The sequence below is a fragment of the Solenopsis invicta genome, chromosome 2 (assembly GCF_016802725.1).
Source record: "Solenopsis invicta isolate M01_SB chromosome 2, UNIL_Sinv_3.0, whole genome shotgun sequence".
Taxonomy (NCBI): Eukaryota; Metazoa; Arthropoda; class Insecta; order Hymenoptera; family Formicidae; genus Solenopsis; species Solenopsis invicta.
Genome location: NC_052665.1, coordinates 24,909,554 through 24,937,500, shown reverse-complemented (window position 1 = coordinate 24,937,500; position 27,947 = coordinate 24,909,554). Strand labels below are relative to the sequence as shown.

Sequence of the window (27,947 nt, the reverse complement as noted above, 5' to 3'; positions counted from 1 at the left end):
TTTCCGAGTTGTGAGGCTTAAAAGCTACGGTATACTGTAACTTTTAAGCGTCACAACTCGGAAAGTACTTAACAAAAACATAAACTTTTTTGTAGTGTTTTGGAAAAGTCTTGAAATAAGCTACAAGAAAATGTAATAAAAAATATAGAATGTTAGAGAAGTACCGGTAGCCTTTAATTAGGGAACTATCGATACTCTAATATTGTATCTGTTATTGCATATTCTTGTAGCTTATTTCGAGACTTTTCCAAAATACTATAAGAAAGTTTATTTTTTTTAAGTACTTTCCGAGTTGTGACGCTTGAAAGTTACAGTACACCGTAGCTTTCAAGCCTCACAACTCGGAAAGCACTCAACAAAAATAAATTTTCTTGTAGTGTTTTGGAAAGGTTTTGAGATAAACTACAAGAATATGTAATAAAAAGTAGGCAGTCCCATTTAAAAAATTGAAGGTGCCTTTCACGTGACCTTGAAGCAACTATTCAAGGTCAAATTAATAACACTATCTTATGTTCCTCTCAAAACCATGCAACTTTTGTAAGAGTTATTTTTTGTTATTACCTATACCTTCGAAGTTATTTGCGTGGATGGATTAAAATAGCCCAACCTGTATAACTCATTTCTCGCAAATTATACGATTTTTGTTAAGTCAGTATCATTTATATTGGCTATAACGATCTCATTTTTGAATCCACTAATTAATAATAAATTTTTTAAAGTTGAAGGAATTTTTAAATGTAAAGCTGTTTCAGCTTCTGTAAAGGAATTCTCTAAACAAGTCCATTGCTATGAATCCTTAGGTTTTTTTTCAAAATCTTTGTTGGTATCTGTCATCTATAAAATATTTTGAGATAATAGTTTAGTAAAATTTATGTGCATATACATATGCTTACATACACACTTGTTTTATTTTCATAGTAAAAATGATACTTCAACTGTAGACTACAGTTTGCTAATTATAATAATATGTGTTGTGCCCGTTTGGCCGAGCTTGAGAAGCTGGCCGAAGGAAGATCTATCAATCGGACAAAAGAAGCGCGGCCGCTTTTTGTTCTGGACGCGTAGCTGTCAAGCGACATTTGGATAATTCCGCTTCAAGTAAATTGTATATAATTACTTAATTAAAGTCAGTGCTCTTTTGTACAAAAGAGAGAGTGTAGTTATTTCGTGCTGTGTGCTCGCGCGAGCGTTTTTGTGTGCTCGTCTCGACGAGCGTAACATTTTATTACTGTGTTCTTAACCCTTAAACACATAAGTGGGTCTGAGAGACCCCATATGAAGTTTTGAACGTTTGCTATGTGAAGACGGACTGAAATAGGAAGTTTGGACCAAGACGTAAAAAAAGTTTGAAATCTCTTTTGATTGATATGGTTGATCAACTTTTTTGTTCAACTAGAATTTGAACGGCACGGCAGCAAAGTTTTGTTAGGGTCAATGCGACCCATATAGTGTGTAAGTGAAACTTTTTGTGAGTATTTTACATAGCTGGACAAAATACGTTTGAACAGGTCGATTTGCGGATGTTACTCGCATATACTCTGTTTAAAGTTGAAATACTATAAAATGCTGTAGAAAAAAGAGTTTTTCCGAAATATATCATGAAACACATTAATTTTCAATTTTAGACACAATTTAATCGAAAATACCTTATATTTGCCTTGTTACATAAGTTACATTTTTTAATTGAAATGACAATGATATAATTTTTTTCTTTTAAAAGTATGAATCTTTAGCTTTAAAACGCCGTATTGTAAAGTTCTTCAAAGTTTTATGCTGCAGAGATATGATTTTTTTAAAAAAAGTGGATTTTTAGATGCCCAAAAATACCTCTCAAAAATATTCTCTATGTTACATAATTATACTTTTTAAAAGGAATGACTTTGCCAAATTTTATTTTGAAAGTGTGACTCTTTAACTTTAAAACATCGTATTTGAAAGTCTTTAAACGTTTTTTTTGTTGCAAAGATATGATTTTTTTGAAGGAAAAGTGGATTTTTTACCAATTTCTCATTTTTATTTAATGGTTTTTCTTTTATAACTTTACAATAAATTATTTTTTGGCAATGCCGATTGTGCAGTCACACTCCTGAGATTTTGAACTTTTGTTTAAAAAAAAATCGTAGAGAAATATTGATTGTCACTAAAATTATAGTTTCTTAAAGTTGAAAAAATCTCCCAGACCCAAAAATATGTTTCCGTATTTTACAGGATCGGTGTGTTTAAGGGTTAAATGTATTGGTAAAAATAATTTTAACAATAAGCGGTTTCCTTGATTGCTTTGTATGACAATTGATAAGTGATATTAGAAGAAAATTTATAAACAAGAATTAAGAAAAAAATTTATTTACTATTGGGACTTCCGTTTCCGGAGCGAGCGAGAGTAGTAGAGTGCGATTAGAAGGTTTTGGGTTTACAGGCGTGGAGTGTATGCGGGGAGTGGAAGGAGAGAGCGGAGTGCGTGGAAGGAAAGTGAGAAGGACAGAAAGGTGGAGTGAGTGAGGGGAGAGAGATCGGGTGGAGTGAATGAGAGAGAGAGAGAGTGTAGAGCGAGAGAACAGCAAGAGTGAGGTTAGGAGTGGTAGAGAGAATAGTGAAGAGGAGAGGAGGGAGGGGAAGGGGGAAAGGAGTGCGCGAGCGCGGGGCACAGAGGCAAAAGAGGCGAGAGAGCAAGCGAACGGTGTGGCACGGACGGAGAGGCGCGCGCGCGCACGGCCACGGCCAGAGAGTAGGCAGTAGAGAGAGAGAGGCGACTTGAGAAGGAAGAGAGCGGAAAGCGGTAAAAGAGTCGGAACATTGAACAGACCGTTACACAAGCAAATCGCAATAATAAGTAATAAGTAATAATAACAAATGAGAAGATAGTTTATCAGTTTATTTTTATTTTTATTTTTTATTTTAATTTTTGTTTTTTCTGCAAAATAATTTATATTATATTACCTAAAGTATCAGATAATCGGGCTGCAAGCACAGACAAATTGTGTAATCATCACGAATAGCTACGGAGATAATTAACTATTAGGCTCATCACTGGAACGAAGAGGGAGGAGGGAAGGGAAAATGGAGAAAGGAGTGAAGGAAGACGTGGCGACAGGAAAGGGGATGTTGTTGAAAGGTGGAGGGAGAGGACGCAGCGGGAGTACGGTAGGGGGGTTGGAGATGTGGAAGAAGAAAAGAGACATAGAGATAGGAGGGGAGGGGGAGGACGGGAGGGAGGTAGGGGACGCTTTTCAGAGGAGTAAAAAGACGTCGAGATCGCCGGTGCGGGAGGGGGACGGGGGACAGTCGGAGATGATGGGGGCAATGAAGAGATGGATGGAGGAGATGATGGGAGAGATGGGAGGAGAGGCTAGAGGAGAGGATGGAGGAGAGAATGAAACTGATTATGGGGGAGCTAGAGGAGGCGAAAAGGAGAGAGGTGGAGTGGAGGAGAGAGAGGGAGAAGATGGAGAAAAGAGTAGGAGACTTAGAGACGAAATTGGAAGAAGGCATGAGGTTAGGAGTGGGAGGGAAAGGAGTGGGAGATCTAGAGCGGAGGGTAGGGAAATTGGAGGAGGGCGGAAGAGGAGGAGGCGAGGGAGGAGGGGGAGATGGAGGGCTAGAAAAGAGAGTAAGGAAGATGGAGGAGATGTGGGAAGAGAGGGATAGGAAGGAAAGAAAGAGGAGAGTGGTGATAAAGGGATACAAAGCAGAGGGGAAGGACGTGAAATGTAAAGTAGAGGAGATACTAAAGCGAGTGGGGGCGGAGGTTAAGGTGGAGGAAGTGAAGGAGGTGAAAACCGGGCGAGAGGAGCAGGGGGGGTTTGCGGTAGTGAGTTTTAGGACAGAAGGCGAGAAAAGGGAGGTAATGAAAAAGAAAGGCGGACTGAGGGGAGACAAGGTGTGGATAGAGGACGACCTGACGTGGAAGGAAAGGCAAGTGAGGTGGAGGATCAGGGAGATGGCGAGGGAGGAGGAAAGGAGAGGGGCCAGAGTATGGGCGGGAGATAACAGAATGACGGTTAACGGGGTATGGTCGTTCTGGGATGAGGAAGAAGGGGGGTTGAAGGATAGGACGGGAAGAAAGTGGGGAGGTAACGAGGGAAAGATAGGAGGATCGGGGGAAGGAAAGGAGAGGGTCAAGTAGAGGAGAAGGGGGGAGGACCTAGGAGAGGGATGAGAAAGGCAGAGGGCGAGAGGCTGGGGGAGGGGGGAGCGCAGCAGGGAGAGGGAGATAGCAAGGGGGTGAAAATGGCGTTTTGGAACGTGGCAGGGCTGCGGAGAAAGGACGAGGAATTTTGGAGAGGCTTGGAGAGGTGGGATGTCATAGTGTTGATGGAGATGTGGGTAGAGAGAAAGGCGCAGGGGTGGGTGAAGGGTAAGCTGCCGAAGGGGTATGTGTGGAAGTGGCAAGAGGCGAGAAGAAGAAAAAAAAGGGGAGGGCGACGGGGGGAATGCTGATGGGGGTCAGGAAGGAGTTGGTGGTAGGAGGGGGGGAGGAAAGGGGAGAAGAGAGGAAGGGGATCGTAGTAGGTGAGATGAAGTGTGGAAAGACGAGATGGAGGGTGGTGGGGGTGTATGTGAACGGAGACATGGAGGGAAAGCTGGAGGAATTGAAGGAGTGGATGGAAGAAAGAGGTCAGGATACGAGGGTAATAATTAGTGGGGATTTCAATGCAAGGACAGGGGAGAGAGGGGGAGGGGTAGGGCTGGAGGGAGAAGACAGGGAGGAAGGAAGCAGGCGATCGAAGGATAAGAAAATAAATGGGGAAGGGAAGAAGCTGGTAGATTTTATAGAGGAAAGGGGCTGGATTATCCTGAACGGAGGGATAAAGGGAGACGAGGGAGGGGAGTGGACATACGCGGGGGGAAGAGGAGAGACGGTGATCGACTATGTGATGGTGAGGGAGGAGGATAAAGAAGAAATTAGTAGGATGGAGGTGGGAGACGACGTAGAATCAGATCACCAGCCATTGGTAGTATGGTTGAAGGAAGAGAAAAGGGGGTAAAGGAAGGGTAGGGGGAAGAGGAATAGAATTAGTAGGGGGGTATGGAACGAGGAGGGGAGAGAGAGGTTTAAAGAAAGGTTAGGGGAGGTGGAGAGGGGAGGGGGGGAATTGAGGAGGATTTGGAGGCGGTGGGGAGCAAAGTGAGGGAGGCGCTGAGGGAGGTGGAGGAGACGGTGAGAGAGAAGGAAAGAGAGAGAAAGGAGGGGTGGTGGGACGAGGAATGCAGGACTGCGAAGAGAGAGGTCAGGAGAGAGTTGAGAGACTGGAGAAGGAGAGGAGGAGGTGGGGAGGAATATAGGGGTAAGAAGAAAGTGTACAAGGAACTATGTGAGAGGAAGAAGGCAGAGGAAAATAGGAGATGGGAAAGGGTGGTGGAGGAAGCGAAAAGGGAAGGGCAAGTCTGGGAAGTGGTGAGGAGAGAAAGGAAGAGGAGGAAGCAGGTGAGCAAGGATATAGAGATGGCAGAATGGGAGGAGTATTTCAGGGAGTTATTGGGAGGGGTGGAAGGAAGGGTGGTGTTGGGAAGGGGGGGAGGGATCAGGTCGGAAGGGGAAGAAGACATAGGAAGGGAGGAAATAGTGAGAGTGATTGGAAAACTGAAGGATTGGAAGGCGGTGGGAATGGACAGGATACCCAATGAGGTATGGAGGTACGGGGGGGAGAGGGTAATAGACTGGGTATGGGGGACGTGCAATAGGGTGTGGAGGGGGGAGGGGTGGCCGGAGGTGTGGAAAGAAGGGGTAATAGTCCCTATAGTTAAGAGGGGGGAAGGGGAAAGGGTAAATGAGTATAGAGGGGTGACACTAATGCCGACGTTATATAAGATATACGCGGCGGTATTAGCGGGGAGGTTGGAAGTGGAAACAGAAGAGGGGGAGATGCTTCAGAAGGGGCAGGTAGGGTTTAGGAAGGGAAAAGGGACTGTGGACAATATATATGTCCTGAACTTTCTCATAAACAGGCAACTGGGGAAAAAGGATAGGTTAGTGGCTCTGTTCGTGGACCTGAAGGCGGCATTCGACTCCGTAAACAGGGAAACGGTCATAGGGGCAATGAAGGGGAGAGGAGTGAGGGCGGGACTGGTGGAGAGAGTGGAGGAGTTACTAAGGGAAACAAGGTGTAGGGTGAGGGTGGGGGACGAAGAAGGGGGAAGTTTTTGGACAGCGAGGGGGGTGAGGCAGGGTTGTCCACTCAGTCCTATGCTGTTCAACCTAGTGTTGGCGGACTTGGAGGAAGAGATGAGGAAGGTGAGATGGGGAGGGGTAGTATTGGGAGAAGAGAGGATATACTCCTTATCGTACGCGGACGATATCGTCCTGTTGGCGGAGGAGGAAGGAGAAATGAGGAGTATGATAGAGAGGTTAGAGTGCTATATGGACAGGAAGGGGCTGGAGGTGAACGCGGGAAAAACGAAGGTGATGAGATTTAGGAAAGAGGGAGGGAGATGGAAGAGAGTGAGATGGAGATGGAAGGGAAGAGGGTTAGAGGAAGTGAAGGAGTTTGATTATCTGGGATACAGGTTCCAGACGAACGGGGGGCAGGAAGCACATTTAAGAGAAAGGATAAGAAAGGCAGCAAGCGCGATGGGACAGGTATGGGGGATTGGGAAGAGAAGATTTGGTAAAGATTGGGGCAGGAGGGTATGGTTGTTTGATAGGTTGGTATGGACAGTGATGGGTTATGGAGCAGAGGTGTGGGGGTGGAAAGAGAGAGAAGGAATAGAGAGGGTGCACGAGAGATTCTTGAGATGGGTGTTAGGGGTGGAGGGGAGGACGCCGGGTTATTTGGTGAGAGAGGAGCTACAGAGGGAGATGATGAGGAGCAGGGCAGCGAGGATTGCGTGGGGTTTTGAGAAAAGGTTAGAGGAAGGGAGGGGAGGCGACTTGGCAAGGAGGTGCTTGATGGAGATAAGAGGGAGAGCAGAAAAGCAGAGGGTTTGGTCAAAATGGGAAGAGGAGAGAAGAGAGTTCTTTCAGGAAAGAGGAGTGGGGGCGGGAAGAGCGGGAGGATGGGAGGAGGAGGGGGAAGGGGTGTGGGAGGAAGTCGAGAGGAAGGAGAGAGAGATGCAGGAGAGGGAGAGGTGGGAGAGAATAAGAAGCTCCAGGTACAATAGGTGGTATGGGGAGGTAAAGGGCAAAGGCCTGCCGGAATACCTGAAGAAGGGCTGGGGAGAGAGTAGATGGAGGAGGGTAGCGAGGTTCAGATTAGGGAACGAGATAAGAGAAAGGATGTATTGGGGAGGGGAGGAGGAGAAGGGATGCAGGCTGTGTGGAGGAGGGATAGAATTATGGGAGCATGTGTGGGAGGAATGCAGAAGCTGGAGGGAGAGGGGAGGGGAGAGTTGGCAAGAGGTATTTAGTTGGATTCTGGGGGAGAAGGGAGAGGGAGAGAAATGGATGAGAGAGTTGGAGAGGGAGAGGGACGGGGCGGGAGGGAGGGAAGAGGGGTCGGACAGGAGATATGGGGAGGGGGGAAAGGAACGAGAGGGAGCGAAGGAGGGGGAGGGATGAGAGGGAGTGTGTAGGGGGCGGAAGTATGGATGTGTGTAAGGGATGAAAGTGGGAATGAATGGGAAGCCTGAGAATGCTGTTATAGAATGTAAAAAGAAAGGAAGGCAAGATGGCACAGTTGGCTTGCGACGGAAGCGGAGGTCCTGGGCGTGTGTGTGTGTGTGGCGGGCGCTTTAGGTTTAAGATAGGTTAAGATAGTCTTAAGGTAGCGTTTAAGCATAGGTTAAGGGTTGTATCGCATTTGAAAGATTGTAGCCCTAAGGGGATCAATAAATATATATTAACATTAACATTTACTATTGAATGAAGATCGAATTTTAATAGATAAGCGATACGCGATAAAAAAGTATAACTGCATAAAATTATGAAGAAATATGTGAGATTACATTTTAAGTTAGAAAATAAAACCATAAATTGCAGTTAACATTTAACACTGCAAGCTCTTTCTAATGTTCTGAAAATACGAACTTTTCTATGCGACTAGTATTCAAATAATAGGGGAATCAAAAGTATAAAATTGAAATAAAAAATCTAGTAATACGTAAAGTCTGATGATTGCATCAGCAATCCTGCACAAATTTTTGTAACGGACAAACACGTCCACACACGACAAGAATTATAGAGTCCGCACCCCAAATGGACTCTATAATAGTCTGAATGTAAATTCTATATTCATGTAACAGAATGTAATCTAACCATAACAGGCGACCGAGAAGACAGTTAAAAACATGATTACGAAGAGCGCAATTTAGGTTAGGACTCGGCATGTTCAGTCGGTATTGCAGTCGATTTTTCAGTCGATTTTTCAGTCGATATTTGATGCACGACATAATGAAATAAAGGGAAAGTATCATAAACTGAAATTTGTATTTAATTTTTTTTTAAATGATGACAATATTAATTAATATCTAATAAAACTCAATAATACATAATAATATTTACCAACGTCCACCCAATAACACAAAATAATATTTGCTAATACCCACCAATGCCTATTAATTCTTAAGTAATGCCCAATAATGCCCAATAATCTGTACACCAAATGCCCTCAGCAATTTGCTCCTTGTCTTATGCTTATATAATTTTTTTGGAATGTTGCTCCAAATATCCGCTGCAATATGAACATAATCATCTTGAAAAATAAAAATGCTAGACTTTCGAAATTGTCAAAAACTGAACTTGTAACAATGCATGCATATCATATTATTCCCGGCGAACACCAGCCGGAGACCGTTGTTTGACTTTAAACAACAGAAAGCGCGCTTGCGCCTAACGTTTCCACGACGATAACACCGCTAACGGCCGAAGGCAACTGTTAGCACGAGGCAGACCCGTGCGCGATAGAAGTCTGTGCGCACGTGCATCACCGGCTATTCACAAAAAGAAATCCCCGCGAAAGTGCGCCTGTAGCGGCCATGAAGGGAATTCCGAGATGAAATCTCTAAAGAAAACGAGATCACGCGAAAACGGCTGAGCGCGCGAGCCAGGGAGTATAAAAGGCTTCCGCTCGCACGCTGAGTATCCATTTACCGTTCTCGATCCTGATCCACTTCTCTTTGACGAGAATAAGCGGTAAAAGTTCTTTGCCGCTGTTGGGGTACTTGACGAGCCGAAGCTCAAGAGAGCGCATTTCTCTTTTTCTCATAGTCACCCCGGAGACCAATGCAGTAAAGGTCTTTTGCCGCCTTGGTATCTCCGGATGTTTCTGGCAAAATCCGGCGACTCCGCGCCAGCCAGACGCGTCCCAGAAACAATTGATTCGGCGTACGAACGCAACGGTTTAGCCCGCGTATTTGTGCCGTCAACACGCCGTACATAGCGCCCCGCCGAATATAAACACGACTGCGCTCAGAAACTCGGCTAGCCGGAATATTTGGAAAACCGACACCAATTCCGAAAACCGCGAGATTCCCTCGCAACTTTGTGGTCAAAGCCGCCTATAAATACACTGTAAATAGCACACCGTATTCGTTTCTTAATATCGTTGTCCGTCCGAAGATTTAGATTGTAGCGAATTACATTTCTGCCCCGTCTTTGTCTCTTCTTTTTTTATTATATTCTTGTAACCCATGGACGCACTGTTCACACTCCGGCTTGAAAATATATATGTTGTATTAGCACGTTGCATTAGAAATAAATGTTACAGTCTCGTCAGTCATCTCTCAATACCGCGTATTGATTTATTTTCTCTCTCCCGCTTCGAACTTATTCCGTTAATCTAGCCGCGAGCTAATTCCGCGTATTAATGAATATTGGTTATTTCAAACTTTATAAGTCTAATGAGAGTACAAGCGCGGTAAATGATGTGCAACAATTTTCTTTTATTCAAATTCTTCAATTATTATATATAAACATTTTAGTCCCACTCCGGTCATCTTCAGCAATTTGATTTAATTTTGCCTGTAGTTTATTTAGCATTTGCTTCTTTTTATTCTTTAAATGATTCAATGTTATTTCTAGACAAGATGGTATAAAACTATGTGACAGAGCAGATTTTAAAATTTTTTTTTAATTGTGAAAATAGGTAGTATTTCTTCTTTAATATAATCATATATTAACTCATTAACCTATAACGCAAAACATTATACATAAGTTGTAATTTGTTTAAAAAATTTATTATACAAATTATTATGAACAATAATAAGCGAAATGAAGACTGATAGTATAAATAACATAATTAAGTTATATCAGTATAATAGAAAGCGACGAATACAAAAACAAAGATGTAACAAATTAATTTAAGATTTATTAACTGAACCTCTAGAACGATATTAGTTTCAATCTTACTTGGTCTTTCAATTGATTTAAAATAAATTAATACATTCTAAACTTTTTCAACTATTTCGACAACGACATTGCTGTTTTACCGCACTTTTTATCAAGAATATTAAAAACATAATTGGGAGTTACCTTACAAGCGTACATAATTTATACAATAAATTTTGATATAATACTTGAAACAAAATCTATGAATAAAACTCTTCGAGTAAAAGTAGTAGTTAGAAAACTACTGTCCTCCTCGTGTCATTATTTGTATCTTGCCATTAGATTAACAATGTGGTTTGTACAGGTGTTTCCAACCGCAAGTTATTAAATTTTTAAATTGACATGAAGTTGATACTACTGGAAGAGTTTTTAATTATTTAACTAACACCTGTTAATAAATTTTAATTAATATTTTACGTCTTTGTTTTTGTGTTCACCTTTTATTATATTGATATTATTGTACTATAATAACGGAGAATATAATATTTATAATTAAATTAATTAAAAAGAACGACAATTTTGAGACATTTGGGCGGATTTCGCCTAATAAACATTTTTTGTGTAAAATTTTTACAATTTTTACAAATGACGCAAACTATGCGTTGATTATTTATCGTTTTTAATTGAAACATAGTTTTAAAACTGGCATAAGTAATATTACAAGTTAACCTTTAAATACATCGATCCCGTAAAATACGTAAACACATTTTCGGGTCTGGGAGACTTTTTTAACTTTGAGAAGTTATAACTTTGGTTCTAATCAACATTTTTCAACAAACTTTTTTCACATGAAAGTTCAGAATCTCAGAAATATGACTGCATAATTGGCTATGCCGAAAAATGATTTGTTGTTAAGTTGTAAAAGAAAAACCATTAAGCCAAAATTAGAAATTGTTCAAAAATCCACTTTTTTTTTTAAATTATATTTCCACAACAAAAAACTTTTAAGAACTTTCAAATACGGCATTTTAAAGCTAAAGAGTCATACTTTTAAAAAATTTATGATATTGTCATTCTTTTTAAAAAGTATAATTATATAACAAAGAGAATATGAGGTATTTTTGGGTGTCTAAAAATCCAATTAAAAAAAAATTATATCTTTGCAACAAAAAACTTTTAAGAACTTTATAATACGGCGTTTTAAAGCTACAGAATCATACTATCAAAAAAAAATTATGTTATTGCCATTTCTATTGAAAAATACAGGGTGTCCCAGATCACCCGTCTCACCCGATTTTTTCGTAAACGCGACATTAAAAAAAAAAAATGTTTCAGACAAAAGTTTTGTGACTTCGAGGGGGATATAAGATGGTGTCATTGGTTTGACCTTGGATAGTCGTTTGAAGATCACGTGAAGGTCACCTTTAATTTCTTAAATGGAAACCCCCATTTTTCAATACATATTCTTGTAGCTTACCTCGAGAGCTTCCAAAATATAATATATTTTGGAAGTTCTCGAGGTAAGCTACAATAAAACGTTTTTTAAATCAGTATTTTTCGAGTTATGAGGGTTGAAAGTTACGGTACCGCCGGCATTAGCATTACTCAGGTGTACCACGTGGAGGTTGCACGGTCGGATTTACACCGCTGTTGTGCGTGCGTGCGTGCGTGCGTGCGTGTGTGCGTGCGTGCGTGCGTGTATACAAGTTGATTATTAATGACTGTTATAGCGTTTTATGTAGAGCATTTATATCGACAGAACTTGTAATATACTAAGCGCTCGTTAGATGACAGCTGCTTTGGCCGGCATGCGTGCGCGCGGCCCGAGCAGTGCCAAGTGATACGTATAGACCCTTGCTGAAAAATTTTTCTAAGATTACTTTTATATAAATTTTTTAGAATATTTGTATAATTTTATAGTTTTTTTAGATTTTTTTATGAGCATTGAGTTACTTAATTTTCATCAATACTTTAAATGTCTACATTTTTTCTCAAAATTTTTAAATGCTTTAAGTATGAAGTATCCTAAGATTTCTATTACTTTTTGTTCTATAATTTCAGATAAAATGTTATAAAATGTAAAATAGTTAAAAGTATTTTATAAAAATTGTAGGATGAGAAATCTCAGAACATTTCAGAATTCACACGTATGAAAAGTTCAAAGAGAAAATGTACATTTTTTAAATAATTTTAATTATTTCCAAAAAATGTTTCAATTTGTATAAAGATTATGAAAAAAACTTTTATCAGAGATATTTTCGGGAAAAATATGAAAAATTCTCATAATTATAGAGTTGTTCTGAGAAGTTGTGGTATTTTTCATTTTTTGTTGGAAAAAGATTTAAGAAAGTGTTAGAAAATCTGAAGAATTTCACGTAACTGTGGTCATGGCAACATAAATTTAATTTAGTTTTCGAAAAAAGAAGTAACGTTGACGGACAGTCCGTATGCCATGTTCGAATATTAAACTCTATTTAATCCTACATTTGAGGGTTCAGCCGGGATAGCGAGTAAAGACATCAATCAGAAGACGGTCGTTGGAAAAGGCGCGTAAACGGAACGGCGACAAGGCGAGATACGGTGACGGAGATAACGTTTCGGCGAAGGCTACGTTTGTGCGAGACAAGGCGGTCCAGCATATACGAGACATGAAAAGCAGAACGACGCCGCGACGAAGCGGAACGGCGAGGACGCAGCGACGAGAACGTATTCTAGACGTGAGCGACGGTGAGAAGGCGAAGACGCAGCGACGAGGACGTATTCTAGACGTGAGCGACGGCGAGAACGCAGCGATCGAACGTATTTCGGCATTTAGATCGGACGACGTTAAGCGTGTACTCGACGTATCGCGGAAAAGACGCTAAAAGGTGCGGACGACAAAACAAGGCGGCAAAGACGTGAACAACGTACGAAGTAAAGTGTCACGTAAAGACGAAGTAAAAAAAAAATTACGTTAATTGTGCCGGGCGATCTAGATAATTTATCATTGAATGAGCTAACAAAGAGGCTCGAACAGCTTAGGTTACATACGACGGGTTTCAGAGCTGTACTTCGTGAAAGATTGCGGAAGGCCATAAAAAGAGAATCTTCACAGATAACGGATGACCGAGATGGAGAAGATGAAGGCAGGTGAGCAATAAGCAACATGGAAGATAATATCAGGTTAGAGTCGTTATCAAAGGAACAATTGAAACAGAAGTTACGAGAGTTAAATTTGCCGGTGTCGGGTTTAAAGGCGGTCCTTCGCGAAAGATTACGAGCGGCGTTACAAAAGGATTCAAGCAATGAAAATGGAGACAAAAGTGATGAAGACGATGGCAAAACGGATGAGCGTAACCGAGGCGCTCGCGTAACAATTTCTCGTAATGTAAACTATGAGATACTTGACGAACGAAGGAGGAGACAAGTAGTATTAACATACAAAGATGTAGAAGACGTTCTTACGACTTTTAGTGGTGACGGCACTCAAAATTTAAGTACCTGGTTCGAATTTTTTGAAGAAACAGCTAATTTATGTGGATGGACGGACGTACAAAAAGTTATCTACGGGAAGAGATTACTGCGTGGATTGGCTAAGATTTTTGCAAATTTAGAATGTCACGCATGGTCATATAGCTCGTTTAAAAGAGTGCTCAGAGACAAGTTTAGCACAACACTAATACTTGTCAGATACATATAGAGTTGAGCAAAGTAACGAAAAAGACGGAAAAAACTTACCAGGAATATATTTATCGTGTACTTGAACTTGTGAGTCACGCAGAAATTGAAACGGAGGCCAAATTACAATATATCATTGACGGTGTAAAGGACGAAGAAGTAAATAAGGCCATTTTATATAACGCTACAACCATTAAAAAGTTAAGACGATTTGTTCAGTACGAAGTACAACGTACAAACCGAGCGAAGGCAAAGCAGCAAGTAATACTTAACAATGGAAAAAAGAAGATGATGGGCATAAACCAGATGTCAACGGCAGTTACCATTATCACTAAGAGATGTTTTAACTGCGGAGATACGAAGCACCTAGGGAAGGATTGTCCGAATAAAGTTAAAGGGGCGAAATGTTATTCTTGCAATGAATTTGGACACATTGCAGCGAAGTGCCCAAAAGGATTTGATTCAACAAAGGAAAAACTCCAGCGAGAGTCGATGCTATCGAATCTAGCAGCGACATGAAGACATAAGGAAGTACTGATTTTAGGGAAAGACATTGCAGCGATTATAGATCCAGGCAGTGATCTACATTTTAGTACGTTCTAGCTGTTTTGTACGTCTTGGTGCACCTCCGGTGCGACCAGAAACAACGAAGTTTAATGATGTTGGAGTAACAAATCGTTCCACGCTGGGACAATTCACAACAAATGTAGAAATTGACGGTTTAACATTTACACTGAACATTGATATAGTTCCTGATTATTTCACGGGTCATGATCTCATTTTAGGAGGTGAACTGTCAGATTTGCTGAAATTCGTATCCAAAAACGTCAGGCAAAATTGAGCAAATTAGAAGAAATTGAAATTAAAACTGATAAAAAAAGTGAAGACGACAATTGGGCTCAAGTTTTATATATTGATGTCGATAACAATGAAAATGAGAAGATGAAGAAGGAAGTATCTCTAGAACATGTTTAGATTTAGATATAAAACATCAGGCAGAGTGTGTGGTAAGAGATTATTTATCTAAGAAGACGAAGGATACCGGTGTGAAGATGCGGTTAGTGCTAAAGAACAACATACCCGTACATCAAAATCCACGGAGGTTGTCAGCAGAACAACGAAATACGGTGCGCAAACTAATTGATCAATGATGAAAAAGAAAAATGGAGAGTCGAGACTTTGCGTCGATTAGCGTCAGCTAAATCGAAAGATTGTCAGAGACCGATATCCGCTTCCCTTAATAGAGGACCAAATAGATAAATTATTTTAGGCAATATTCTATTGTACATTGGATCTACTTGAAGATGGATTTTGCCATCTACCGCTAAACAAAAATAGCATTCGGTACACTTCTTTCGTGACGCCGGACGGACAGTACGAATTTTTGATGGTGCCATTCGGGCTGTGTTCCGGCGATTTTCCAGTGACACATAAGGGCAGTATTCCGAGAGTTAACTATACAAGATGTTGTACTAATTTATTTTGATGATCTTATTGTCCAAGCCAAAGAGGAAGGTGAATGTCTTCATAAATTAAAGCAGGTTCTGAAGACTGCTAGTGAGTTTGGTCTAAGAATTAATTGGAAAAAATGCAACCTGTTGGTACGTCGTATGGAGTATTTAGGCCACATTGTGGAAGCAGAAACAATCAAACCTTTTGAACAGAAGATAATGGCAATAACGAGATTTTCGAAGCCCACGTCAACGAAAATGGTGCAGAGCTTTTTGAGTCTAACGGGTTATTTTCATACCGCAATTTTCATACGCTATGATTGCTAGACCATTATCATAGCTTTTGAAAGATGGAATTTGATTCATTTTTAGAGAAGAGCAGGAACAGGCGTTTGATCAATTAAAGGCTGCTCTAACGAGAAACCCTATATTGAAATTGTATAGAGCAAATGCGGAGACGGAACTACACACGGATGCATCCAAGTATGGTCTAGGTGCCATGATGCTGCAGAAGGACGGTGAAGATAATTAATGGCATCCAGTATACTACGCAAGTTGGAAAACATCAGAAGCTGAAGAAAAATATAATTTGTAAATCGACAGAATATTAATTAATGAACATATGCATGTGTATAGACTTAGATTAGATTTCAAAACATTCTTTCTGAGTAAAATTTTATTTGAAACATTTAGTATACGTAACATACACTATATCATATCAAATAAAATTTTCCTCGGAGAGGATTTAGAATGTAACTTTAGTATATATATTATATTGAACTTAATTACCTGATTTAATGTTGAAATGTTTGCAAACATATCACTATAACGTCACTCGTTTTTAAGTTTTAAATTTTAATATGATCGTTCTTTTTTTTTATTCACCAGGAAACGAATTCGATGACCATCAAATCTTTCACAACGGCTGTTAGAGAAATGAGTGACGATAGAATCCGTTTAAGACTGTGCACGTGTATGATCGTGTTTGTCCGTTACAAAATTCTTATACGATTGCTGATGCAATCATTAAACTTTGTTTCATATTTTGAAGAATAAAAATAATATCGAAATATAAAACACAAAATTTAATGATTGTATCAACAATCGTATAAAAATTTTGTAACGGACGAACACGTCCAAACATGTGCACAGTTTTAAACAGATTCTTCATTTACAAATGCAGGTCGTAAACTACATTAACTAAAGAAAAGATTCGCACTTAAAAAATCGGATCTCAGATGGAAGGATTTTGACAAATCTTGATTGGCCCGCTTGCTTGACGTCGGGAACCAATCAGGACCAATCACGTTCAAATATTGGCAAATTTTTAGTCCGGGTCTACAATAAGTGTAGTAAGCCTTAAGCTGTAAGAAATTGACCAATCAAAAATGAATATAAAAAGAATAATCGATTGTGATTGGTCAATTTCTTATGACCAGGTTTAATACTAAAGGTTTATAACAGAGGCCTATTGTAGACTGGTACTTATAAAATATATATTTTTATATAAATAGCCAAACAATCGCTAAAATAAAGAAGATTGTCTCCAAAAAATAGCCAGTTGCCAAATATAAATAAAAATAGTTTTACCAAGTCGAAAATTGCCAATTTGGCCACATCTGGCAACCCTGGACTCGTGTACATGGTTTTTCTCTCGTTAATAAGTCAAGAAGCTAATCACCGAAACGGCTTGGCAATTGGCTAATAGGGTCTCCTATGGGAGGGGCGACGACAAATCGAAATGAACGGGGGCGCTACGTACGCGGCCAGCACCATACGTCATCGCAAATAAAAATGCGGGAGATATCTCATTTAAAGACAAATGGGATATTGAAATGCATTCATACTGACGCAATTTTGTTAAAGAAAAACATTTCTGTTAGCATAAAATGTCACACCTTTTATTCCGCATACTGGAATTTTGAAACAACATTTATATTTTTATTATAATGTATTTAAACGTACATTTTTTATTATTTATTTTCTTTATTTTATTATATTAACATTATATATGTTTTTATTGCAGGCAGACTCTATAAATAGTATCAGTGGTTCACAAGTATCGTTAGATGCATCGAAAGAAGAAAATATAACCTTACCTGTACCATCTGTTTCACCGAAGAGAGAAAACAGTTTTGAACTCAAACTCAACGATGGAATGCAATTAACTGTAAAAGATATTAAAAAATTCGAAAATAGAGAAGATGAATGGAGAAAACGTTTAGCAAAGAAGGAGGCGGAGGTATTGAAGAGGATGGAGAAAAGGGAGGAAGAATGGAAGGTCAGACTCTTTGAAAAAGAGAAAGAGTGGAAAAAAGTTGTGGAAAAACAAGAGAAGGAAAAACAAAGGTTAGAGGAAGAGATTAAAAAAATAGAAGTGGCAAAACAGTCGTTAGAACACGCACTCAAAAATGCAGAAGGTACCTTCAGATAACTTAAATTGTAAAACATTTGTTTAGCTTTCATTGTTTTTGTTTATTGTTTACACATCATACGTAAAGGTGCAGAATTTATATCTCTTATATTAGTTTCTTTTATTATGCTATCCATGAAATAATGTTAGAGAATTTAAAAAATAAATAATTTCTAAAATTTTGCTTTATATTAAATATATAGTATTAGAGTAGACAAAAATATATCAGAATAAAACAATTTTGTTTAATTTTTGAAACTTTTTATATTCAAAAATAAATAATGTCAAATATTTGGTATACATAGTATTAATAAAAAGTGTTATGGATGTCACATTTTCATATTCGGTAAGAGATTTTTATTTGTCATCTAATTTAATGCGTTGTTAATTAAATCTAATTAATTTGTGATGAGATTTGTAATCTTAATGTAATTTAAAATGCTTGTTATAGAATCTAAGTTCTTGTACTGAAAAAGACCGATGATTAAAGGTCGAAATGTTTACATTTATTTGGCATTTGTTTATTTTTGGCGCAACAACATCTAGCACGGCTCCTTAGCTTGTTTTATTTGAAATATTATTCATAAAAGCCTTGAAATTGTATTTGTTTTTAATTTTTTTAAAAGTGTTATATTTAAATAATACGCTTGAAGTCGTGTTTCAAGTCTAGAAATTATTTGAAACTAAATTAAATCCAATATTTTTTTTACATCTTATAGGGAAGCGTGATGTATAATTGTATTTTTTTTCTTTAAATGTATTTGTATTTCTTTTACATTAATTTATTTTATCATGCCGCACATTAAAGATTAAAAAATATTAGGAGTATAAATAAGTTTCCGCCGTTTTACAAAAAATGGCGCCACTAGTATGTTATGGTTGAAATTGTCTGTTGTAAAACGTTGTATCGTAAGATTGGACATCTGGCAACAACATAACCTTAAAATATTAGCGATTTTGTATCAGCATCATATATCTTTTTTTTGTGCGAAAATGTCGAGTTTTGAGCCGAATAAGTGTCATTTGCGGGAGCTTTTGATTTACTTCTTTAATTTGGAGAAATCTGCAGCCGTGGCACATCGATTGCTTGTAGAAGCATATGGTGAGGCTGCCTTAAGTGAGAGAAGTTGCCGTGAGTGGTTTTACAAGTTTAAGAACGGTGAATTTGACGTCGAAGACAAAGAACGTAGCGGAAGGCCGAAAGTGTACGAAGACGCGGAATCGGAAACATTATTAGATGAAGATTCGTGCCAAACGCAAGAAGCACTTGCACTTACATTAGGAGTGACTCAACCAGCAATTTCACATCGCTTAAAATCATTTGGAATGATTCAAAAACAAGGAAACTGGATTCCATATGAACTGAAGCCGAGAAACGTTGAACGCCGATTTTTCACATGTGAAATGCTGTTTGCCAGGCATAAACGAAAGGGTTTTTTGCATCGTATAGTCACTGGTGATGAAAAATGGATCCACTACGATAACCCAAAGAAGAAGAAATCATGGGGACCACTTGGCCATGCTTCAACATCGACAGCCAAGCCGAACATTTATGGAAAAAAGCTCATGTTGTGTATTTGGTGGGATCAGCTTGGTGTCGTGTATTATGAATTGCTCAAACCGAATGAAACCATTACTGGGGCTCTCTACTGAATACAATTGATGAGATTGAGCCGAATACTCAAGGAAAAACGTGCCCACTACTACTCCAGACACGACAAAGTTATTCTTCTGCATGATAATGCTCGTCCACATGTTGCGGCGCCGGTCAAAACCTACCTGGAAACACTCAATTGGGAAGTTTTACCCCACCCGCCGTATTCACCAGACATTGCTCCTTCTGATTACTACCTGTTTCGATCGATGGCGCATCGCCTGTCTGAATAACACTTCACATCATATGAAGATACAAAAAATTGGGTCGATTTGTGGATAGCTTCAAAAGATGAAGTATTCTTCCGACGCGGTATCCGTATGCTGCCAGAAAGATGGGAAAAAGTAGTGGCTAGCGATGGACAATACTTCGAATAAAACATTAGGTATCGTTCTTTCACAATAAATGCCCAATTTTTGATAAAAAACAGCGGAAACTTATTTATACTCTTAATATTTTATAAAATATTTTGTTTTATATTAGAACAGAAAAAAATGAAAAATACGAGTTTTGATAAAAAATTACCTAAAATTTCTATTTATTTTAGAAAATCCTTATTTATTAATCAATATTAATATGGTCTTCAAAATAATCCTCATCGAATATAATACACTTATGCCAGTGGTTTTTCCAATTCTACAAGCTCTTCTGGATTGCACTTAGATTACAAAGGTATAGCTTTATCTAAGGCCTTTACTCGTTCACCGATGCGGTCTTTCTTTCCTTTATAATTGCAAATTGTTCTTTTATGGTTTTTTTCAGTTTTAGAAAATAAAACATAAAGCGATCGCAGTTGACCTAAGTCCGACAAATACCGGTTGAAGCATCAATACAGTGTTAGTTTTTTTATCCAAAATTGATGAGCAAATTGTTTCGTAAATATTTATTGTTTACAGGATTTGCTCGTACAGACACGGAGAAGACTCGGTCTCTCCTTATGCTAACGTATTACAAATGAAGACTCTGCTTTTATTATTATTAACAGTGATGATCTTGGATCATCACTGTTAATAATCACATGTATATGTGACCCTTGCGTGGGCCAATCGTAACCTTTCGAGGGTCGTATCTTGATTGGCCGATGACAGCTAGTCAAGACTTGATCTGTCGCGCTTGCTCGGCGAGAGAATTCTGATTTTAATTTCGACGAAACATATTCCCCCCATTGAGAGTATAACGATCAATCAATCTCATATTAACAATTCGGTTAACTACGCAAGTATTTAAGTATTATTGTTTGAGGGGGAGCGGACACAAATATTTTGTCGTCCGCTTCAAAATTCCTGCGCTCGTTTTAATGGTGGCGGTCCGTATTACTCTGTCTTTGGCGGGACGTGTTTCCATGATTCTGCCTCTGGTCCATTGCGTGCATGACAAGTTTTTTTCTTGAGAAGAACGTTTGTCCCGACGTCGATTTTGATTTCATCTTTGTCCATTTACGTTGTGCTTGTAGCTCATTAAGATATTCTAGACTCTATCTTAGGATCCAGAAGTCCTGACGTATCTTTGATGGATGTTGCCAGGTGGACAAGCGTGCGGTTGGGACAGAAGAATAATCCGGTTCAGGCATGCTAATGATTGTTTTACCGTTTATGCAATGTGCGGGTGATAGAATCACAGGATTGTTTGGATTAGATAAAAGATAGGTTTTGAATTTAAGATTTCTTCTATTTCTATTGTAAAGGTGTTCAATTCTTTGAACGTAAATAAAAGATTGCCTACAACGCGTTTGAAGTGATGTTTAAATAATTTTACTGTCGACTCCCACAGGCCATCCAAATGTGGAGCGATGAGAGGTAAAAAATTGACCACGTAATTCGGTGGTCGATTAAAAATTGATTGATCCGATCTTTATGTTTGTCAGAGTTGAAAAGAACGTATAACTCTCGTAGATGATTGTTCACACCGATGAAATTGGTCCTATTATCAGAAAAAACGTGTGGAATACTTTGCCTAGATATAAATTGTTGCAACGCGGCTAGAAATCCTTTTGTAGTCAGGTCGCTGAGTACTTTTAAGTGAACTGCCTTGATAGCCATGCAAACAAACACGCAAACGTATACCTTGATACGATTTCGATTTCTCTCTCTCTCTCTCTCTCTCTCTCTCTCTCTTTTTAAATGTAGAATGGACCACAAAAGTCAACCCCTGAATTGGCGAACGGAATAGTTTCCGATATTACCCGAGATTTTGATAAATTGCCCATCTTATGGGCGGAAATTGTAATTAATCGTACTGGCATTAAAACGAAAGCAACGAACGTATTTACGATTTTGCGCACTTGATTTCTACCACCAGCAGCCAGAATTTCTGTTGGAGAGTGTATAATGTCGTTTAAATGCTCGAGTGAAAATATTTTTCATGCGTTTCTTTAATAATGAGATCTGTTAGGAAGTAATGATTTGGAATCAAAATGAGGTATTTCTGTGTAAAGGCCAAGTTTGATTTTTGGAGACGGTTTTCAACGCGAATGAGACCGGGTTGATCGATAAACGGGTTTAATGAGGCGATGATTTATTGCTTGTTTATTGGTAAGTTTCTTCAATTTGGATGAGAAACGGAAGGCCTGAATGATTTTTATCACTTATTTCCGCTTCTTCTATTTCTTGCGCGCATAATTGTTTCCAATACGCGTTTTTTTTTATCGGAAACACAAACATAATGCCACAATTTGCAACGTTTTGGTATATGAAGAATATCTTTGCAAAACATCTTTGTCGTTAAAATTACTGATTAAATATTTGCTTTTTTTCATTTTCGGTATTTTAATCAATTTTGTAATTGCTTGAGGCCATTCGTTTTTATTCTCTCTTAGCCACGACAGTCCCGAGAACCATTGCTGATTATTCAAGAAGATGCTCGGTAACTGACCCCGTGAAAGAGCATCGGCCGAATTGCCGAATTGTTTGTTACTTCTTTGATTGTCCAAAATCTAGCAATTTGCGTCTCTAAGTCCATCAGTGTACATGAATAATTCTTTGTATGATTATTTCCGATCGTGACTCTGCCAGTTACGACCCAACCAAGTTGAGTATTTTATAAATAGAGATTGCGGTTTTTGGGATAAATTGACTTGACCAAGTGAAAATAATAATAATGTGGTACCAGATCCAATCAACAAATTTACCGGACGCGGAACATGAAAGTCTGGATTGGCCAGCTTAATATTTTTTGGTATTTTTACATCCTTTTGCGAGAAAATTTCCGATGGGACTAAATCCGAAATCATTGGGACGATTAAACATGTTAATTTTCTAGTAAATTCATTATGTCGTGCTTGAATGATTATCCGCACAACACCCTTTGTTACTGTACTCATAGAGTAATTGCATCGACCGATATTGCGCATGGAGATATGGGGGAAGCTTCAATTGTTTCGCGAAATTTACAGAAATAAAATTGGCTGTGGCATATGTGTCTAATAACGCCCGACATCTTATTCGGTTAAGGTCACAACTGAACAAATATCTTCGCGGTCGTCATCAGTTGGAACACAAAGGCGGGCGAGATGGCTGCCAGACATGTGGTACTGCCGTCTAATCCTTCAGCTAGTCATTCGTCTTTTATTGTTTTTGAATCGGTCGCGCCGGAATTTTCCACGTTTGTTTTTCTTTCGAGGTGCAGCAGCGTATTATGGCAAATAGTACAATTATTATAATTACATGTTTTACCTAAATGAGAACGCAATTGTAACACTGCACAGATTTGATAAGGCACCAAACAAAAACTAGTGCGTAGAATAAATTGAACTTTTTCACAAGCAAGCCTTGCTATATCAGCTGTCAAAATATATAATAATTATGCGGCTTAAGTGTGAAGTTGTTTTTTATTGGGAAAAAACGAAATTACTTTCCGAGCAAACCAATATTTAAATAATACAACTTGGGCACGCCAAGTATTTTTTTTTACTATGGTCCCGTTTGTCATTTAGTCACTTGAAGTTTGTTTTATGAAACTTAAAATTATTTGGAAAAATAGCAGATTGAACTTTAACTGCATATACTTTTTAGTAATCAAACACTTTGCTAATTGATCTAATGAATAGTCTTGATATACAGGTTTTAAAAAAGTTTAGAGTTTACGTCGGTTTAGAGGAAAATACTGTTGTGTTTTTTTTATGTCTAATGAAATATCTATCCAATTGTATGATCTAATTTTTTGGAATAGTTTAATTTAAAAACATGTTTTTAACATAAGATAGACTAATATACGATACTTTTTTAAGAAAGGGTTTTTGTTAAGAATTTTAGAAATATACTTTACGATACTTTTTTATACCTGGCGTACATTTTTTTTTAAGATTTTTGTAAAGATCTTACTACTTTTTGGTACTCTTTTAATTGAAAAATGTTTTTATTTCTAAGGTTTTAAAAAAAATTATTATAGATAACAAAATTCGGAATTATTTTGTCAACAAAATGTACGAATCAATCATAAAGAATCTACTTTCTCTGCTAAACACAGTCAATATTTTTTTAATTATCCTCGATCTAACTTGGCAATTATGAAAATTTATTAATTATAATTAAACTACTAAATACAATAAAAAAATTATATTTTTTAGTATTGTACACATTTTTATTTCCTATTATTCTACATATTTTTAATTATGTATTAATTATTTGAATTAAATTACAAATATAATATTAGATCAAAATGTTTTAAAACACGAGATTAGAAGGCTTATGTTAATAGCCTAATGTGGCCATGTTGATCTTCTTTTTAGTGGTTATTGGCACCCGTTCCCATTGTTACACCGAAAACGATACCGCCATCCTTCGATTAATAGTGTTTGTTGTCTAGTATTCGATAGTACAGTTTATATAGAAAGGCAAAATCTATGTTATTACACGAATTTATGGTGGATTGCATTAGCAATCCTAACCTAACCTAACCGCGCTTTTTCACTCTATTAAAATTACCTTTAATGGTACACGCCGACCAGCAAATCTCTGGCTCTGTCAATGACTAAAACAAGGTGAAAAGGTTATGGAACGATTTGTTTTATCAGTTTTCCGTGCGCATGCATCAATCACATATAAGCCAATCGTAGGCTGTGGTTGTTCTCAACGCATGCACACAAGCGACCGGTAAGAGAAAATTGTCCCACAACTTCATCACATTGAAGAACCCAATCAGCGCGGCGTTATCTCGCTCGTTTTAATAACATCACATGCTTTATTTTAAGTTTTGATTGGATGATTTTGATATACGGCATTGTTAACCCAACCCGGGTTGAATTTTAAAACTTACTGCACTCAAAAGCGTTAGGGTGCAGTCCCATGGAGCGGAATAGCGTAACGCGGAACGAGAGCGGAATTAATCACGATCGTTCAACAGTTTTTGGAAACTGTTTCAAAAACTGAGGAACGCTCGTGATTGGTTTCGCTCTCCTTCCGCGTTACGCTATTCCGCTCCATGGAACTGCGCCCTTATTATATATTTCTCTCTCTCTCTCTCTCTCTCTCTCTCTCTCTCTCTCTCTCTGGCGCCTGGTGAGTACTTACTTATAGTCGTGTGTCATATTGCTCTGTATTTGGATACTTTTTCTGCAGTTTTCTGCCCCGCGGGGCATCTTTGTTGCAGTTCCGGGTTTTTATTCAGGGCTGTTTTCTTGCTCTCTATTCTTACTTGCGAAATTTTGTGCGACTTTATCTGGATTTTCGGATTCTTACTGTGATTATTCGGTGATCTCTACTGGTGCACGATGTCGGAGCGTGGTCTCGCCGCGGCCGACGAGGATGGTATTGAAGCGGCGAACGATGAAAACAAGAACAAGGGACTTTGAAAGCGGATCTCATTGACGAATGTGTCTCTCGCACCGAGTTTGACGAGCGTGAGTGCGTCTCAGATTCCCGCTCTACGTCAGACTGTGAACAGACATAGCGACGAAGTAGCGAGAATTTTGTTAAGCAGCAAGGAGTCACTGGAGAGGCGGAGGCAGATCGAGTCCGCCTTTCGTGTCTGCAGGGATGCATTTCTCGAGCTGTCATCTGCATATTTAAGTGTTTTGGAAAAACATGTGTCTGCTCCTCCATATCTGAGGAATTTAAAACTCATATTGATAAAGCAGTCATTAATGCGTTTGACTCCTTGCGGACGCGAATGGAGCATGCCGACCGGGCGGTCGGGGCGACCTGTGCGCCGAGTACGTCTGCTAATACAGGCGCGAAAACTTATGCGTCCGCTTGCTCGGCGCAACTGACGATCCGCGTGGCCCGGGGTCCTGTTCTAGACATTCCAAAGACCACTAATCTCATAGTCACTCCCACGGACGAGTCCGGCCTTGCGACTTCTCGCGAAACCAGGAGTGTCTTGGAAAAATTGTTAAAGCCCTCCGAGTATGACCTAAAAATATGTCGGATATTGTCAGTCAGGAAAAACGGCATTCGTATTGAAGCCCATTCCGTGGACCTGGCTAAATTGAGGCAATCGCAGGTTTTAGAAAAAGTCGGTCTTAGGCTAGAGCAGGAAACCAAAATCAATCCTAAACTCATAGTGCATGGAGTTTCCTGCAGCATGAAGAGTGAGGATCTCAAGAAGAAAATTATCTCTCTGAATCTGAAGAATATTGCTTCCCCGGACATCAGGGTTATTTATATTTTTCCTCCAAGAGAGAATCGAAAATTCACCAGCTGTGTCATAGAGGTATCACCCGCTATCCGCGCCCAATTACTGAAGGAGGAATTAATTTTTGTAAATTATTTTGTCTGCAAAATTACTGACTACGTAAAGGTTCTATAGTGCTATAGATGCTTGGCATTTGGTCACCTCGCCAAGACCTGTAAGTTTTCACTTCGCTGCGCTCACTGTGCTGATGGACACGAAACCAGGGATTGTGTCACGAGGGGGAGGGATTCGGTCTGCGACAACTGCATGCGATGGCTGCCTCACCAGGAGCGATCCCACTCAGCATTGGAGAGCAGATACTGCCCCATCCTGCGAAGGAGGGTCGCCGATCGTATAAAGAACATAGATTATGGACAGTAAAGATTATATTCAATTATGTCATGTTAACTGCCAATCGCTGCTTGCGTATATAGACGAATTCCGAGTCTACTTTATTAACTCTAAGTATCATATTATCTGCCTTACAGAAACTTGGCTCAAACCAGCTATTTCGGATCAAATGATATCTCTGCAGGGCTATTATCCGCTCAGATGTGATCGGTTCGGGAAGCAGGGGGGAGGTGTGGCTCTCTTCGTGCGCGAGCACTTGCGGGTCCGATTGTTACAACATTACAAATAATGTCTATAGTCACAAGCCGGAGTACATTCTCGCGGAGGTGATTCCGGACAGAAGGTCGAAGATTCTTCTCGGCGTGGTGTACAGGCCTCCACACTGTGGGTATCTGGCGGATTTTCTGAACGTCTTCACAGATGTTTCTGCATTATATAAACACTCCATCATCTTCGGTGATTTTAATGCCGACTTATGCTCTCAGACGTTCGACTCTGAGCAGATTAAGTCTTTTGTGGACATCTAATCTATTTCTGGTACCTTTCGAGCCAACACACCACACTTGTTCTTCTTTTACGTGGCTGGATCTATGTATCATCGACGATGGTGAAAAACTTGTGACGAGAGGTCAACGCGATGTCACGTTTCTCTCCGCACATCAGCTGATTGAAATAATGTACAGGATTAAAGTTAATTGCTATTGCAAAAGGTGCATCTCAGCGCGAGACTTTCGTTCCTTTGATAGAGATACCTTCTTGGACGAGCTTAGCATGTACGACTGGGAGGCTCTGTATCGTGAGTGTGATGTTGACATAAAGGTTAGGATGTTCAACAGCTACGTTACTGGACTTCAACAAGTATGCTCCGCTGAAAGAAATTGTTCCAAGGAACCTGCCTTTGCCGTGGATTACTAATGATATCAGAAGATTCATGGCGGAGAGGAACAGGAGTAGGAGAAGATGGAGGAGGAGCCGTCTAAAGGCGGATTACAGCTCTTTCAAGAAGCTAAGAAATCAGGTACAACACATGGTACGCACCGCTAAGCTAAATTACTATCAGGCGACTTTTTGCGAGCTCGAGGGGTCCGATGTTGTGTGGAAGAGGCTAAAACATCTCGGGTTGATAAAATCTAAGGCGATTGAGAGGAGACTACTCTTTTCTACGGAAGATTTAAACACATTTTTTACTAACCACGTAATAACGACGGAGCATAGAGGTAATGATTTCGACCTGGGAGAAGAGTCGTACGATGATTCAAAATTCTATTGGAGCTACATCGAGCCTTACCACGTTTTAAAGGCTTTAACATCACGAGAGTCTGAAGCTGCAGGACGGTATGGCACCGAGGCTGCTGTGCATAGCCTTGTCGTGTATTCTACCCGCTGTGACTCATATTTTCAACTACTACATCGAGGCTGGAGTGTATCCCGATCAGTGGCTATCTGTCCAATATTTAAGGTTAAGTTCCCTTCTCAAATGAAGGACTACCGGTCGATCTCAATTCTGTGTTTTATCTTCAAGGTCCTAGAACGAATTGTGGCAGATCAGATAAAAGTCTACCTAGAGAAACAGGACGTCTTGGATCCAAATCAGTTTGCTTATCTGAAGGG

At 39.3% G+C, this 27,947-nt stretch overlaps 1 protein-coding gene across 6 annotated transcripts in view; it reads left to right on the top strand.

The window, feature by feature from the left end:
• LOC105199499 (golgin subfamily A member 1) overlaps positions 1–27,947 on the top strand; it is a 363,242-nt gene that overhangs the window by 32,320 nt on the left and 302,975 nt on the right. For 5 of the 6 annotated variants that reach the window (XR_005574121.1, XR_005574120.1, XM_039459791.1 and 2 more), the window contains exon 2: positions 17,336–17,729. Coding sequence is in view for 4 of the 6 variants with exons in the window: in XM_039459791.1 (XP_039315725.1) it covers positions 17,336–17,729 (394 nt within the window). In the remaining 2 variants the exon portion in view is untranslated. Of the gene's footprint in view, positions 1–545; positions 1,099–17,335; positions 17,730–27,947 lie in introns of those variants that run through there. The other variant, XM_039445718.1, reaches the window with a different exon arrangement.